Source organism: Ammospiza caudacuta, chromosome 7 (assembly GCF_027887145.1).
Source record: "Ammospiza caudacuta isolate bAmmCau1 chromosome 7, bAmmCau1.pri, whole genome shotgun sequence".
Classification (NCBI taxonomy): Eukaryota; Metazoa; Chordata; class Aves; order Passeriformes; family Passerellidae; genus Ammospiza; species Ammospiza caudacuta.
This window is the reverse complement of record NC_080599.1, coordinates 36,429,353-36,447,450: the sequence shown is the minus strand read 5'-3', so window position 1 is coordinate 36,447,450 and position 18,098 is coordinate 36,429,353. Positions and strand designations below refer to the sequence as shown.

The window sequence follows — 18,098 nt, the reverse complement described above, 5'->3', positions numbered from 1 at the left end:
CTGTATTTTTTTCAACCCCCAAGTTTTCTTACTTTTATTTTTCTGATTCTCTCTCCTGCCCCACTGGGGAAAGCAAAGCAGCTGCTGTGTGGGGCTGAGTTGCTGGCTGGAGTTAGACCATGGCACACCAAAAACCTGAACATGTCAGCTAAAACAAAGGTGTCCATCAAAGATTGTACTATTCCCTACTTTCTTTCCTGACTGGTAAACACTGATATGGAAAACTAGAGCAAAATCAACCTAAGAAAGTGTATATAACACATACAAAAGTCTCTTCAGGCTGCTTTAAGTCATGGCAGAGGACGACTTCAGCAGAGGAACGAAAACCATGCCTGGCTCCAAGCACAAATCCCAAATGGTTGAGGAGCTGATAAGAGATGATTTTAATCCACCTTTTGAAATACCTATCACTGCTAGTGGCTTCTATTTTTTTCATGTAAGTATTGCCAAAGAGACTACTTAGGGAGCAAAGTTAAAAATTTCCAGGAGGAGTTTAGCTGTAGTACTTTCCAATTAAATATAAATTTTGCTTTTACACAATGCAATTATTTGCATGACATAAAACACTAATATGTGGATGCTTTATTTTTAAGCAAATGCTACACCTAAAAATTCTTAGGACTGGTAAGGACCAGGACCTGAATCTCATGTGATGAAAACTTGTATAGTGACTTAAAATTTAGAGAATGCCTTTCAAATATGATAAAAAGTGTTTTTAATGGGTTATCCTATAATTTTTTCTCTTTTCTCAAGAATTTAACACATCTTTTCAGTCAAATATTTATAGAGACTCTTCCTTTCTCCAAAGTTTCTACAGAAGTTAAACACAAATTTGCCTGGAAAAGTTATGTTGAGCTAGTTTCTGGCAGCAATCTGGCAGCATCTTTATGTCTGCACAACATTGTGATCATCTCACAAATTCACAATACTTTAATTCTGAACCCTACTATTTTCCATAGAGGCAATATCTTCAGTGCTAGTCTGAATGCTCTGAATGTTAAGTGTCTGGCTCTGGCTGGATTCCCTACATTTTTTGTCTGTGAACACGTAGCACATGGCTCTTGATTACTACTTTTAAATTGATCTGTGTCTGCTATGAAAATATATTGCTTCATAAAAGTCTTTCAGGGTATCAGCTTCCAAATTAATGATTTTTCTCTCAAGCTCTGACTTTGAGAGCTTACAGTACAGAATCATGCAGTCCAGCTACTTGAATCAAATTGAAACCCATCCATCTGCAGTTCAGATCCAAATTCTTTCAGTGCTCTTGGCTCATCTTTAGGTAAAGAGCAGCTGTTGTCCTGTTAAAGTGACTGTAAATAATTCTAACTTCAAGCTCCAACAGGGAAATGCACTGGGGACCACTCAATCCCCAGGATGTTCCTGGCCTGGGCTGGTTTCACATGGTGCTTGCACCCCTACAACACAGGTGAGGAGGGGAAAAAAGCCAGGGTTTCTTTCTCTTGCTCTTTTCTCCTTTTCATGCCAAAAAGCCTGTCACCGTGCTTTTTAGGGGCCACATGTGTTTTGCAGCACAAACAGTACAGCTCCAGAGGAAGAAAGGCTTGTTTACAGCAGAGGTTCAGTAAAGTGTTTAAAGGAAGAATTTTCCAGTAAAAAGAGATGGGCTCTAACTAAGAAGGAAGGTGCTTGTTAAAGCAACTCTATCAGAATAGCAGATGAATCACAATGTGATATAGCACTGTTTGAAAGGATGTTTTGAATGGAGCTGTCAGTAAGTATTTTAATACCAAGTCTTCAATTTCTGCTTTATGGGGTTTTTAACCACCAAGAAGAAAACATAAGTAACAAGGAGGGATTTAGGAATTGTTTAGTGTTTGGCTGTTCAAAGAAAGAAAAGAACCCTCCACATGCATTGCAGCTAATTAAAATTGCCATTATGGGGTTTTTTACTCCATTTGTGAATGCTAAACACTGTAATAATGCAAAGTCCTTATGATTTTCTAAATCTCCTCAATAAGGAGGATATTATCTACTTATTTAATGACCCAATCTCTAATGGCAAGGAGCTGCTACCACCAGCAGCTCCAGCTCATTCACATAGTTCCTCTCCCTAATTAAAAGGTCTTTACAGTTAAAAATAAAGAAATAAATCAATCAAAAACCCAAACTGCCATCAGATGGTAGGAAAATAAAAGGCACTTCAGGGACAGATTTTCAATTGCTTGGCATCCACAACTGGGAGTATTCTTTTGAAACAACTCAGTCCTCCTTTAGGCACCTCAGATAGAGCCAGACAGTTCAAAAATCCTCAACATATATTCCTTTGGAAAATCCATCCCTCACTGTGGCTTTGTGTCCAAGAGCCATTGTGGCTAGCGAGACTCAATCGTAAGTCACCTACCTCCCTGCTGGAGGAATGTCACCAGCATCACCCCTTCTGCAGGAAACCCTGATAAAACACCTGACTGTACTCATCTGTGCTCCTGCCTCTGCTTGCTGCTGCAGGAACAGAAGCAGCAGCTCTATTTTTACCACACTGCCAGTGAAGGCAGCAATAGCTCTGCTCCTGGATTTCCCTCGCAGCTCCCAAAGCCAGGTGTCCACATTGCAGCACAGACTCCTTACTGGCTTGAATATCAAGCTCAAAATGGGATGTGGCTGTCTGCATGGCATTCCTTGAGGGTAATGTGCCATTGCCAGGTTAAAAGTTTCCTGTAGGGTGATCAGTCTAAGGCCAAAACTTGAGTAATAATTCAAGAGCTGTTTACAGCTAATGAAAGCTGCAGTAGCTTTCTCTAAGAGCAGAGAATAAAGCTCAGAGGTTTTATAGCACATCCCTCTGCTCAAACAAGAAGCATTTGGTGGTATTAACATACTACCTGTTTATTCAGTAGGAAATACAAAAAGTTCAGTTAGCAGTTCTTTTTTTCTTCAGTCTTCAGCTGTGTAAATATTATTCCAGCCTCTCCTTTGACATCCACCTAAACGCCAGACCTTGTGTGTGCAAAGTGGTATAAATGGAGCTCAACACTTGTGTAACCCACTGCTGTGTCCCAACATACCTAGGACTGAGTATGTGACTTCTGTGAGACCAGTGAGGCTGTATGATGCATCCCTGAAGTGACCTCATTTTCTAAAGGCAGCTTCACTATGAGTTTCCTAGGTTTTAATAATAAATCTGAGTATGATGAAAGAGTTGTGGAATCACCATAGCAAGATTTGCATGACAACATTGAAAAAGAAGCCAAATTGTAGTTCTGCATAGTTTACAATGTGCTGTCCTGCACATTTTGTATTTTGATCTGCTCAGATCAAAAGCTGTGTTAAGTTTTAGAAACTTCTTCTCATCTCTGCTTTTGAGTCACTTTTGAAGGCTGTTTGCCTTTCCCATTTTCTCTGTGGTAGCTAAGGAGATGAAAGTCTTTCTGTATGCACCAGATATCCCTGACACAATGGGAGAGAAATATTGATATTTTTTATATTGCACAGTGGGTCATATTTATGAATTGATGCATGCTTCATCATAGCTCTAAATAATGGAACATTTTGGATAGGAACAAAGGGCCTGAAACTGTCTGTCTGAGTATCTCCACTTTCCTCTCCCTTCTGAACTCCTCACAGGCTGATTTTGGAAAGGTAGGGCTTCCTTGGGATCAATGTTCCCCATGAAAATGATTTATTCAAGAGAAAAAGTAAGGCAAAGCCTTCATTGTAATACAATTTTCCACCTACTCCTTTCTCATCACCACAAGCTAAAAATGCAGGACTCAGAGCTCCTATTCAGGCCTGCAGAGCTTAACTGAATTTCTCTTTCAGCCCATGACAACACCTTGAAGCTTCTCTGGAGTTTCTTTAGGGCCTCTGGTGTTACAGGGATCAGAGGTGAAGACTGTCATGGGATGCAGAGATTATTGCTGCAATATCTCCCTTGCCTGCCATCACACTCTGTGAGCCAAGCCTGGGTTACCCTCAGCCCTTTTGAGCTTTGGGGGTACCCAAAACTCACGAGAACATTAGGAGGGCAGTGAAGATGTCTGTGCTCTGTCCCAGCTGGGGACTGAGCATGACAGGACAGGACAGTGGCTGTGGGAGCAGACCCACAGCTCATCTGCACAGATGGGGCAGAGGGAAGCAGTGGTCTCCCAGTGTAGGATGAATGCACCTTTTCTCTTCATCTCCCACTGGTAAAATTCTGGGGATAAAATCTGCAATACCTCAGGCTAATTTCACATTTTTTTTAAATTGAGATTCAGGCACTTTGCAACAAATAAAAAGTAAATATATAAACATGCAAGTCACCATCCAAGCTTATGTTCTCCCTCACTGTAACTTACGTAGATTGCTGCCTATGTGCCTAGCTTTCATTACAATAAAACATAAAAGCCAGTGCATATCCTGAAGAACTGTTTTTCTTTATTGCAACACCATTACATGAAGCCTAGTAACATAAACAAAGATTAGACTTGGCTGTTTTGAACAAATAACCATTTATTGTCAAGGCTTTTCAGGAGCTTTCATTCTCCTTTTTGAAAAACAAGATCCTGTGCCAACCTAGCAAATGTGTAACATTAAATAATAAGCAAAATAATGGGACACCCTACCACACCATTATTTAGACAATCTCAGAGTTTCACAGTTGTACATGTCCAAGCTAAGGCAGAAACCCAGTTAAATGAAGCATATTCAACCAAACCCCTACAAACAGAGTCCCTTGGGACATGGCTGCTGTTCCTCAGTGCTGCAACCAGCCCTCAGAGCAGGAGAATACACAGGAGGAGCCATCCAGGGGCAGAGGGCTCCATGCCATGGAACAGCACACACAGGACACAGCCAGAGAACCTTTTCCCCGTTTTCTGTCCCGGCACAGGGGCACAGAGCACAGGACAGAGGTGTCTCACCCCAAGGCGCAGCCAGGGTTGTGGTGGGCAGGTGGAAGGAGACACCCCTGCACTTCACTGTGTCTGCTCCAGCTGTGCCACCACAGCTGCTGGGGCTCTGGCCTCTGGCTCTCCCTGAACGTTAATTGCACCAGAATTCTCCATTTTAAAGTAATCGTGACTCTCCTAAGCCCAGCCAGAAGTAATCACACAAGCAGCTATCCCTTAGACAATGAGCAGAGATTATTCAGCTTCCTTGTACCCCAGTGAAACATCAGCTTCCTTCCTGGCCCTGATTGGGGCTGTGATTAACCACACAGTTCAAGGTGAAAGGAGAATGCGGCTCCAGGCATGTATGGCTTCCTTTAACCTCAGCAAAACACTGTGCCAGATATTTCAATTAGTGTGCACCAAGGTCACAAAATCAATTTCTTATCGCCGAAAAACACACATACTGTAAATTTCATTTTCAAGCCATAATCTCTAAATTAAATCTGTGTACCTAAAAAATATACAGTGCAAAATTGCAGTCCTTCAGCCCCCTCCCTCTCCTGCAGCCCAGCAGCATTTTCACAAACATCACCTGGCTTTGTGCTCTATATTTAGAGCACAATGTTTGGTTAGATTCTAATCTTCTTGGAGAACGTCATTATCTCTTTCTTTGGCAAATAGAGGTCCAAAGTGTCAATTACCTTCTTAAACTCTTTCATACACATAGGGCTGAGCTGGGTTTGATATTCGCTCTGCCAGCAGCTCAGTCGGCAATTTTTCACAGTCATACACAGAAAAATTGTGCACCAGCATATCATCCTAGATAAATTACACATTTCAAATGTGGTTACATACAACTTCACCACTCCTGGCCAGCATCTTTTGGCAGAAGAAAATAAAAAACAACAATTAAAAACAAGGCACAAAAAAAATCCCAAAGAAAACACTTTTCTGCAATTGAGCTCTATGGGTTAGAGAATTCATAGAGTTCATAGTTTATAGAGTTACAGAGAAAAAAGTAAAATGAATATAGGAGATTAGTGGGCTATTATTACATGTAAATCAGTGGAGCTGTGTAGAACTGACATCATCTCATGTGTGTAATTCCTGATGATGCATCCCTTGTTTTGTGGGTGACACTGACTTCACAGCCCAAAGGCAGCTGCACAGTCTGATGGCTGCAGCAGCCTCTGCCATGGGCAAGCCTAGGCTGAGAAGTCTCAAGGAAATGGAATTTATGGAAGCAATTTCTTTACAATAAATCTTGTTCTTCCCTTAACAAAAACTAAGTTTGACTATACAGCCACAGAATGAGTAAAACTGACAATTTTGAGATTACCTTACTTTTTTTTCATAGAAAATTCCGCTTTGATTCACATGCCTACTTATACACAGGTTCCTGTGTGCATGGTTGTGCGCATTTAATATACATGTATGAGTATACATGTTCAGGAAATACTTTTCATCCTTTTACTTGAAAACAGCAAGTGAGAAGAACATATTGTTACCGTTGGACCTCCTGGGACTACTTCAGATGTCAGAGACACAGGAAGGGAATCATATCTCTGGTAAACACAAAGTAAGCAAACTCTGAAATAACAAGTTTATAGCTCCTTAAATGAGTTTTCCCACATCCTCTGAACATGTAACATATTGATTCTTAGTACCATAAAGCAGGATGAAAGGAGTATTTTCTCAAGAAAGGAAATTAGCGTTATTTGGCAAGGGTTAAAACACATTTTGAATTAAACAAGTAAGAAACCATCCAAGTGCAGATAATCAGCCTAAAAGTTTGGGTAAATTTTTGAGAGAGACAAATTACTCTTTTCTACCTCATCATCTACACACATTTTAAAAACTTCTTTTAGATGCAAACAGGACTAATTTAAAAGAGAGTCTGGTTGTGATTAAAGATATAACAAGAGGAAGTTTTTTTTTCTTTCTGGTTCTTTAAAAAATGCATTACTGTATTTTAGTCATGCTCAAAGTACCATTTCAAGAAAATGTAAACAAAACACATAAAAGAAATAGAGATTTTTTCTTTTATTATTTTTTGGCTCAAATCTGAGAATGTAATGAATCTATCTAAAAAGTCCCTAAAATGGACTTTGTCCGGGGCTTCTAAAAGTTAGGTCAATCTTAAAAATAGTTATTGTGGGCTGTGTCTTTGGCCCAGGTGAACTGTGTTTTCTGGCAGTAGGAAGAAGATCTTAACTCTCTGAAGATCCTCTGTCTCTCATTTGAGTGGGAAACTGGGAGTGATTTCTTCATTTTTGGAATTGACATTTTGGATGCTTAAAATGCTTTGAGTCAAAATTTGATGGACTCAGCTATCACCTAAGGGGTATCAGGGACAGCCAAAGGTGGTCAGGAGCCATGAAAAGACACTTTATTATTAGAAATCTACAGTTCCTATAGAAACAATGGTGGACCTAAGACCTGTTTGGCCTTTAGGAATCTTCTCTCCCACTATTGGTGAACTATGAATATCACACTCTGGAGAGCCATAGCTATAAACAGTGGTTGCAGAAAGACAGATAATAATTGTTTGAATTCTTTCCTCTAAGTTTCCCGCAGCTCCTACACAGCTTCCCAGGATTTTCCTGGGAGAACCATGTCACTCTCTGTGATTCCACACTCAGCCATTTACAGAGGTAAGACAATTGGAGTAAGACAGACACCTCCACCATGCCTTATTCAGCAGGGTTGTATTGTTACTCCAGACATCCTGCACTGCTTTCTTCCTGACTCACGTTCTCATCCATCACCAGGCAGTGCTGTAACACATGCTCCCCCTTCAAATTCCTGACCTACTCTTAAAAAATTCAGCTAAAAACTAATTTGAATATAGCTATGAAAATAAATTCAAGGCTACAGAAGCTGTTTTGACTAATACTGTTAGCCAAGGGTATGGTTATTTTCAGGAACATAAACATAACTCCATCCTTTGTGGCTGGAAGGCAACCATACAACAGCTGGTTAGTCCCCAGCAGCCCATGGACATCACAGCCATCAAGCCCTTCCCAAATTCACAGAAAGTGTGACATCTTGCACATGAAAAGGCAAAAGACAGACATAAAGCCATAGGTCCCCAAATGGCCAGGAGCCTGCCATGTTAACGTTAACATCAGCACTTTCCTAGGCAGGTGGACTGTTATGCACCAGAAAATCAAATCCTCCCAGTTAATTTATCCAGACTTTTCAATTCCGTGATCTGCCTACAGGTTTAATCTGGAATGTGAAATCAAGATACCTCAGCTGGGTAACATCTCACAGCTCAGCAGGCAATCTCTGCACTTCATGGAAAGTAAAAAACCATTCAGCTGCATCATTACCAAAGAAGACACAAAGGAAGAAAACCTTCTGACCCCTGAAGAGGAACCCTGAAGCCATGGGCTAAGTTAAATATTATACCTAAATATGTAACAAACAGAATGGTGCCTCCCGACAAATCTTAGGATCACCAAAATGCCCAACACCTAAATCTCCAGTAGGAATTCTGAATTAAAAGGTGATTCCTGCTTCTTCCCTGAAACCATGTAAAAGCTCCAGCAGAATATAGAGGCAAAGAAGAAGAGATTGGAAGGTGCAGGAGGAGAAGGGGAATGGAAAAAGGGCAAGGAGCATGTCAAAAGGGCTGGGAATCAGCGATCTTCTTTGGCCCCCTGTATAGCACATCCCAAGTTTTCCAAGCTGTCACACGCTGAGTTGAGCCCTGTTAGTGTTTGGCTAAGGCATATCTTTCTCCTGCTGTGCTATGTTAGAGCAGCTGCAATTTGCCTTTTTATAGCTTGTGGTAACTGATAGCAGTGAAATGAATTTAGGAAATGTGTGGATTGGATCTTCCATATCAGTGATTTCAGACTATTTGGTAAACACAGAAGTGACATCCAGTGATGTATGCCTGCTGTTTAAAAAAAAAAATCTCCTTTGGTGAATCAACATTTGAATTAAATAATTTTCTATTGATGAACAATTTTGGATAGAATAAAATGATTATACACAGTGGTTTTAGAGGGTCATTTTAATTTGAAAATAAAAATTCCCTCCATAAAAACTATAGACAAATTGGGTACTGCAGAATGGCAACAATGACACCAGTGAATCCAAACAAATTCAGTGATTGCAATAAAAGTCAATGGTGGGACTCAGCAGCATCATGTTAGGACAAGGAACTGAGGTCTCACAAAAAAACTTCTTTTTATAGACAGCAAAAGCCAGAGACTTGGCATTTTGACCCTCCATAAAGCAAGAAAATATGTTTGTGTTCAGATATTGAGCATGCTTTCAATTTGATTCAGCTGGATTTACACAAATTGCCCTGTGTTCTAACAGGGATTCTGTATTTTGATACAAAATACCACTTTGCACTGATGTACTTTTTACCTCTGTAAAATGAAAAATCCTCCTACAGTGCACTTCAGAAACAGAGTTACTGCCTTGCCCCAATAGAAAATTTCTCTGACAGCCTAAGTCCTTGCTCAATATTTCTGGAAGAGCTGTAACTATTTTACAAGTGACACTGATTAATCTTGCAGTATAATTTGCAAGTGACATTTACAAGGGAATATTGTGTAGGGATATCTGGGAGGGATATTGTGTTCAGGCTTTTCCTGCTTGCCTGCCTACCCTCCTGGAACAAACAGCGCTGCTTCATTTTCCTTCCGTATTTTACAAAGTTAAAGTAAACACTGTGATCACACTGTTTACTTTAATTTCCTGCAGTGTGCCAGCAAAGCAGCAAATTGGCAGTCAGCAATCAAGAAGCAGCCAGCATTTGAAACAGCAGAGCTGCTTAGGAAAGCATCACTGATGCCAACTCATTTTCCCCTTTGTTTTAAAAATAAAATATTGGCTTCTATGAAGTTTTACTGCTACGCTTATCTTTTCAAAAGGATCAAAAATTTTGTTAGTTTCCTTTAATTTTCTTTCAGAAGAAAGCTGGAATTATGAACAACACCTAATTTATATGTCCAACTCTTCTTACACAAATGGCAAATATATACTATTTATCTGTAAAAAATCCGTGGCATTTTTGCATGAGAGGAAGTTAACTTGTCTATAAATCAGTTGTTTCTGGGTATATCTTTATTTTTTTTTTGCCAAGAGTTTTAGCCCATGTTATTTCAATTATGTGTATGATATTGTGAAGCTAAAGCCTTGTGAATTACAAGCAGAATACACATCTGCCCAAGAACAGCCCTAAAAAGCAAATAGATGTACTATCAGAGGTCATTCTCTCTTATTTAATACTACATAAAGCAAGGAATATAAATACAAAAGAAGAGGTAAGGAGACTGGGATAGTATTTTGTACCTCAGAGGTGTAAAACTTGACAAGGTGACTCATTTATGGCTTTCTGTACAGAGGGAATTTATTGCTCTGTAAGTTATAATTCCAGTATATAAAAGAGGCCAGATACCACAATCAGTTATTCTCCTGACTATGTGCATTCCTGCATATATTCTTGCTGAAGACAATGAGATTATGAAGAGGATTAGCTTTTTGTTAGAGTGGCCAAAGTATGCCTTCAGAAAGTCCAAAATATGACCTAATTTAAAGTGGTTGAAACCTTGTGGGAAAGATTGTAAAAGGATAATTATTTTAAAAGCCATGACTTTGACACCAGGAAATTAAATTCGTATCTATGTGTCTTTATCTATACACAGCAAATCCAATAATCTTGAGCTCTCTGCAGTCACTTAGCCAGCTGGCAAAGGGAGCAAAGTCAAAACTAACAAACCCCATTCCTAAGGTATGTTGACATCAGTGATTCATGATTCATCAATAATGGTGCTAGGAAATAAATGTAAGAGGACATTATTGCCTTTTGCAGCACAGAAAACTCAAGGGAAAATGTCTAAGTGTGTCACAGTGAAAAGACAGGGCTAGCAAAGAAATAACTTTTACAAGTATTTAAGAGGTGTTACAAGTAAGTGAAAGTAGAGAAACAAATGTAAACCTTTCACTGTAAGAATGTACCTATAAATAAAAATGAAGAGTTTCTCAGCCATGAAAGCTTAAGAGGACTAACCTGAAAACTAAGATTTTCTGTTCAACATGTTTATAAGGAGGAAGAATTTGAATTGCTTGTTTCAGAATAAAGCCTCTAAACAATGACTGTTCTGGTTTAATTGTCTACCAGGATAACCACAATGAAGAAGTTGGTTCTACATTATGCAAAATTACTGATGTTGTTGACAGTAATTATGACTCTCACAGCTTATCTAAATAACAAAAAGGGCAAATATGTAAACATAATGTACTACATAGGCTCTTTCTAAAATGCCTGTATTAGCACATAATTGATGATCTCCTTTGAAGGTGACTGCGCTATCATTGTGAAAGCCTAAGATTATTAACTGAATAAAAATGGGAATCTATCTCTAGAACAGCACACACACCTGCTGATTTTGCCACACAGAACAGCAAGATCTCATACATCATTTAACAACTGAGGCTTTGCTTTACGTCTTCACAGCTTTAAACTATTCATGATAGGGTGTAGCCTACATTTCTAATCCTTTATAGAACCTACCCAATTAAAATTCTGGTTAATTTTTTATGCTATTAGAGGACTACTGCACAATATTAGAAATGCGCTGTGTTTCATACTGCCCTAGAGAACATTGTCTCTCTTTCAGGGCCAGCAGCCACACTGCTCTGATATGAGCTTTGCTGGAGGGTAAGTGACTTTGGTGGCTGTTGAGGTATTTTACCAGAGAAAATGTTGGTCTCCAGACATGAGACTTGCTTCAAACCATTGCCACTTGACTGCAATACACCACAAGCACATCTAGTATCTTGTTTGCCTGGACTGACTTTGGAAATTTTATTTAAAAGACTGAGTTTTTAAACACTGAGTACAATTCTTAATAAACAATTAATGGATTTACAAGATTTGTGAATGCATATTTAACTGCACTGAATTTTCTTTAAGTACTAAATTAATGTTTTTTATGAAATTTGAATGTAGATTTCTCTAAGAAAATACGAGTAAAAGGGAAAGTAAGAAAAAGGTATTGTATGAAAAAGAAAAAGAGCATGAAAGGCAAGATAAATTTGTCCTCACAAATTTGGATTTAATAACATTTTAATAGGTGCATGTATAATGGATGGGTTTAAGAACATCAATCATGGCAGTGAGAACAATAGGTATCCTTACTGCAAATTGATTATTCATAATTTCAGACTTTCTAGACCAGTACAGACAATGTAGTGGGTACCAGATGATGCCAGGTAAGTAAATGCTAGTTTGATTTATGCCAGGCAGTATTGTTAAAATTGACTTGTTTTTCTTCTTTCTCTGCATTATTCACAAGTGTAGGCCCTTGACTCTGCAAACATGATGTGCACTTATTATTCACACCAGCTGACTTTCATGGTGCTACAATTGAACCAGTGCAAGAACAAAACCGGTGTTGTGAAGGCCATTTCTTACTTTCTTTTGTCCAGCTTGATAGACAAATAATGATTAACCCATCACAGCAAGGTTAGCATTAAATTCAAGCAATTTATTTAGAAACTATATGAAACTTGATGCAAAGAAGAGACTGACAGAAGAGTGTTTGTTCAGACTTTAGAAGGGAAGGCAAAGGGCAAATAATAATGCTGCCTACTCTACTCAATGGGAGGTCATGAGGGCTTATGGAGGAGATGAAGCTAAACTATTATTAGACATGTACAGTGGTAAGTGCACATGGGAAGGGAAAGATACAAGCTGCAATGAGAGAAACCTCAAGCAGATATCAGAAAAAACATTTTCACAATTGGTCAGACATTGAAACAAGGGCCCAGAGAGGTGCAGGTTTCATCCTTGGAGATACTCAAAACTCAGCTGGCCAAAGCCCTAAGCTGCCTGCTCTAGGTTGAACCTGCTCTGAGTGGGGAACTGGACCAGATGACCTACAGAAGTCTCTTCTAAACTAAATTATTCTATGATTATGTGATTCCTCATTTTTTGTTATTTTATACATTTATATTTCTCTTTAAACATTCACACCTTATAAACAAAAAAGAAGGCCTTAGAAAAAAGTCTTTTGCATTCTAAATCTTCTTAAACAAACATACTTCCAAGCACAGCATGGCAAATAAGCTACAGAACTCCAAAATACCTGTGGGCTGCTTTCCTACACTCATACCACACCAAAGGGTTACTACTAAGTAGTAACTGCTAAATTTCCCAAGATGCTTGAAACACAAAAACTGGCCTGGTAAATGGTTACTTCTCCTAACTGCTTATCAGGATACTGAAAACTGACAAGATTCATTCCAGCTGTCTGCAGCTAGACATAACCATACCTAACAGGGAAAATAAATATTAGACCTATTCATAGTGGAGGAAAACTCAAATACGAAGGTGGGGAAAATATCCTTTTCTTTAGCTGAAAGACAGAGTCATCCTAAAGTAGATTGCTTAATAGGATTTCTGGAATATTTCTCTGTAGTACAGAAATCACCACTGGCATGTCTCTGTGGCATACACACCTCCTTGTTTTCCTAGAGCAGCCCAGGAGCTGTTACTTGATGGTGACCAGCTGCTGGGAAGCGTGGCCAAGTGCTGTGTGTGTGAGGAGGGAGCTGAGGGCTGTGCAGTAGCCACCACACCACACCTAACTGCAGAAATACTGAGTCACAAGGGAAATTGCTGAAGGTAAATCAGCAAAGATTAGTTAGCAGCTCTCATGGAAAAGAAAAGCTGGAAAACAGGTCATACTCAACTGAGATACAAGGCAAGCTGTATCAAAAGACCAAGATGAGCACAATTTGTACAATTTCTCAGAAAATATTAAAGTTTTTGGCTTTGAAGACATATTAGCGTAGGATACTGCTGTGACATAAAGTGTAATCCTTGAACTAGTGGGCTCTTGAGTAAGTTTTTCAAGTGAGCACATAAAGAAAAGTATAGGTAAAATCTGTTTACCTTTACAGACTGTTATGCCATTTCCTGTGTATCCTTGGGAGCAGTAACAGCCTGTTGTCCCACCCTGAACTTCACACCTGGCATCTTTGTGGCATGTCATGTTGCAGCTTGGAGAAGTGCAGCCATAGTCCAGCAGACTGGAAATCAAAACTGGAACAAAGGAAAATCAGGCTTCTTTCATTATCTAAAACCTTTATTCTGAGCTCTAAAATGAGATCTGGGCCAAAGGTTTCCACAAAATGGGTGTATTCCAGTAAACATCATCACAGACTGTTGTACTGCAGGATAGGGCAAGGGCCACCAGCTACAGGGGCGTCTTTGGTAGAACAGCAGATACCACAGATAAACAACTCAAATGTGTTCTCAACCAGTAAAAAATTGGTAAACAGCATAGAAGTCACTCAGTGATTGAGGGGGAACCATTTCAATGGCTTTCAAAGCTCTCTAGTAGGTTCCAGTAAAGCCCAGGCATTCATTTGCACTCTGAATTATGTATGGAGCGAAATCCAAACTGCCCTACATGTCCCAGGGAAAAATACCAAAGAATGTTCCCCTGATCTCGCTTTTTGTTCTTATAAGCACTCCCATACTTCTGAAGCTAAAACATAGGCATGGTTTGGTAGATTAAGATGAAATATCACATATTTACATCATTATGATAGCAGGGTTTAAAAGTTATTTACAGTGTGGCAAATTATTTAAATTTAATCTCTCAAAACACCATAACTACTTTCCCATTGTATGAATGCATACAAGAAAAAAGGAATCTCTTCTTTTGAGAACACTTACAGATCACTGTACGATCACACACACCCTACAATTGGTAGATATAAGGCATTTAGCTCAGAAATGAAAGTAAGTTTTTTTAATTTGTAGTTTACAAATTGTTAGTGGGAGGACATAATGAAAGTTGCAGAACACAAAGATCATTCTGGGTGCTGTCTTTCCCTGCAGTTCTGCTTTTCCCTACCTAAATGTCATTCTGGATATTTGCTAGCCCAGTGTTACAGTTTCACTGCCGCATGAAATCTCACGGAGGTGTTGTTTTCTTGAAAAAATTAGGACTTCATGAAAAATTCAAAAGACTTAAAATTGCACACAATTTTTAAATTATTGTATATAATCCAAGTCAATTTAGATATCAACAAATTTCACATTTTCTCTGTGTTTCTGAGAGGAGAGACTGTCTTCCACAGGGATTAAAACAGAAACCTGTTGATTCTGTTGTCATTTTACTGTTTTCAGCATGTTAAATCTAAAAATTTCCCAAGCAGATGGAGAGAGAGAGAAGGAAAAAACATACAAAAAATGCACAGAAACTCACAATGTTCTGACCAAAGCTGCAGGGATTTCCAGTCCTGTGTACCCAGCAGGTTTCAACCACCCCCAATATAATGCTTTCTCCTTGTTAGATCCCACTCCCTTCTCACCTGGCACACACTCCCCAGAAACAGAGGTTTCACCTACCTAGGAATGGAAGCAGTTTCATTGGTGATGCTGTTGCTGTGCAGTGCCCGGTGCAGAGCCCCTGTGTCAGAGAAGAAAACTCCCTGCTTTAAAATATACGACCATGTGCAAAATACGCACATAGGACCGTGGGGAGAGCGATGTCCCGGTACAGGCACAGCCCTGACTCTGCCTTCTGTGCCAAGCCTCACGCTTCCAAAAGTTTCTGAGGCTCTCAGGCAGGACAGGAAGGGTCAGGAGGGGCTGAGGAGCTGGTCTGCTGGCAAGCAGGAAGGCAGTGAGAAAGCAAAAGGGAAACGAGAGGCTGCGTCTGGCGGAGGATATCGGAGAGGATTCCAGGGTGAGGAGGTTAGGTGAGCATGGAGCTGTTTGGGAGAGTGGCTGGGGCAGGGGGAAGGTGCAGCTGGCAGGGGTGGCTGCAGCCTGCTGGCAGTGCAGGAGCAGCAGGTGGAGCAGATGAGGGAGGGTGAGGAAGAGGTGGGGGAGAACAGTGACTTGCTGGGTGTTTATGGGCTCGGAGGTAATGGTCTGCATGCTTCCTTCCACCTTTTCCTGCTGACATGAGTACATGTGAGCCCTGAGACTCATGTTTGGAATCAATCTTGGCTGACTGCTGTGGTTCTTACCGCTTTCTTCAGTTTTGAGATGGATCTTTACTGCAGTCAAGCAATGTTGCTTTAAGGGTAATGGGATGTGAGGGAGGTACAGGAAATCACTGAACTCTGCTTTGTGGGGAAAACAAAGACATAGGCAGGGAGGAAAGAGGCAGGAAGCTCAGGAACTGAAGGAGACCAAATTTCTAGGAGTTCATGGGTTGTGTAATAAGATATGTTCAATACGGCATTTGGCATGTCTTTGTGTTTAACTCGAGAGCAGCTCTATTCTCATTACAGCATCCTGAAGAGACTTCAGCATGTACTTGTATCATGCATTGATATGCCAATATTTTCTCTAATCTTGCGAGGGACAATGTGCCTACAGTCATTTCCCAGCTTGCTGGAGATGATGACTCTCATGTTGAAGCACTGTAAAACTGAAGCAATGACGTGTGCCTGTCCTTATAGCTGCAACCTGAGGGATGTGCACAAACAGCCATGCTGCTGGGAGAATGGAGAATCTCTCTAAGGTAAATAAAACCCAAGAGGCTGTGGAAGGTCACTGTGACAAAATATATCATGTCTGACTAGAGGCTGGGGCTTTGGTGAGTACCTGATGGGAGAGCATCAGTCTGCTCTTGGGAATTATCTCTAGATCTGGCAACACTTTTTTCTAAAATTTTGGGAACTATTTGCTCATCACCATATTCCAGCCTCAGTGAGTAAGGCTCTACTTAGGCCAGGGAGGTGTGAGGCATGCAGGAATAGCACGTAGGTGTCTGGTTGGCACAAAATACTTCTGGAGCACCTTGGTAAACAGAGAGGAAGCTCCAGGAACCGGATGTTAATTTTTGACGAACTGCAGAGTAGTGAACAAAGGGTCCAGGTGTAGGAAGACTTTTTCCCTCCTGTTTGACTTTGTGATGGGGGGAGGACTTAAAGGGCATGAGAGGAAGGGACTAGGAATTTGTTTGTTTTCTTAAGTTTTCCCATAATCTAATGCATGGGGCCACAGAAGAACACAAAATCAGATGACCTGAGGACAGCTTTGATCTGCACGTCCTGTCCTGTCCCGTGTGCTGGCATGTACTGTAAGCTCAGCTGGTCTGTACTAACTTACAAATCCTGCTGCTAAACTTCAGTGGAGTAATAGGGGATGGAAACCTATAATGCAGAAAATAAATGTTATTGTTCTGTGTCTTATTTCTCCCCAAAATCAAGCGAAAAGATTTTGACAGGAAGCAAGAGAACAAGAAGTTACAACCTAAGATTCAGGCGTTAAGAGCTGGAAACACATTTTTACCACTCAGGGATGTACATTTCAATTTTGTCTAGACACCAGCATTCTGCAAGGAGTGTCCAGATAGGCTTGGAGAGCAATTTCATAACCCCAGTGATAGTAAATTTATAGTAAAAAACTTTAACTCCTTTTCTAATTAAAGGCCTAAGGAGACAGGAGAAATTGTGGATGACTCAGAAAAATACCCCACAATCTTAATATTGGGAGGTGAATGCCTCATTTTCTTTTTGCTGAAAAGGCACATGCTAGCACCTTTTCACCGGTCAGTGATTCAGACCTGCAAGGGGACTGTGCCAAGCAGGTGAGGATGTTTCCATCTGGAATGGGAACAACTCCCTGCTGGCACCCACAGGCACCTGGGTGACATGGAGGCAGGGCACAGGTCCAGCTGGCCAGGGCTGACACTGTGCCTGGCACGGGGTGAGCAGGCAGCACATAAAGAAGAAAGAAGAGGAAGAGCAGAGCAAGGACAGGAGAAGGTAGGCTAGGTCAAGAGCAACTCGATGATAAAAGGAGCCTCGATCAGATTTAGAAGGCAATAGGGAGACAGTGAAGAAGAGGGATTTAGGAATATCTTAATGAGATCTCAATACTGGGAGCAGTGGATTACTTTTGCATTACACTGCTTTAAAAACTGGCTAATGTGAGTGTCATTTAGAGGCTGAAGACAGCAAGGTCACAATAGGAATGGATTGGAGAAGGATGGACTTGACAAAGATTTTATGGGGAGAATGAGGAGGAAAGAAGAGATTTCTGAGACATTTTGGAGATTAAACCAGAAGGATTTACTGATAATATCTATTGGCATACAGGGACAGGAGTTAAACAAGTGGAGATGAGCAAGTGAACACATGAAAAGGAGACACTTTCAAATTTGTGCTGTCAAAAATTTCAAAAAATGCTGAGAAAAAAATATTGAGGTGTCACAAATCTGAAGTATTGATGGGTACCTGTCTTTATAGGCAGGGAAGAGGGACATG

The 18,098-nt window shown here is 40.3% G+C and overlaps 1 protein-coding gene across 2 annotated transcripts in view; it reads right to left on the bottom strand.

The window, feature by feature from the left end:
- Positions 1 to 15,609, bottom strand: part of ADGRL4 (adhesion G protein-coupled receptor L4) — a 72,852-nt gene extending 57,243 nt beyond the window's left edge. For both annotated transcript variants that reach the window (XM_058808194.1, XM_058808195.1), the window contains exons 1-2: positions 15,223 to 15,609; positions 13,756 to 13,905 (exon numbers count right to left, since the gene is read on the bottom strand). In XM_058808194.1, coding sequence (XP_058664177.1) covers positions 13,756 to 13,905; positions 15,223 to 15,244 — 172 coding nt within the window. In that variant the 5' untranslated portion in view covers positions 15,245 to 15,609. The remainder of the gene's footprint in view (positions 1 to 13,755; positions 13,906 to 15,222) is intronic.
- Between the last annotated feature and the right edge of the window lie 2,489 nt (positions 15,610 to 18,098).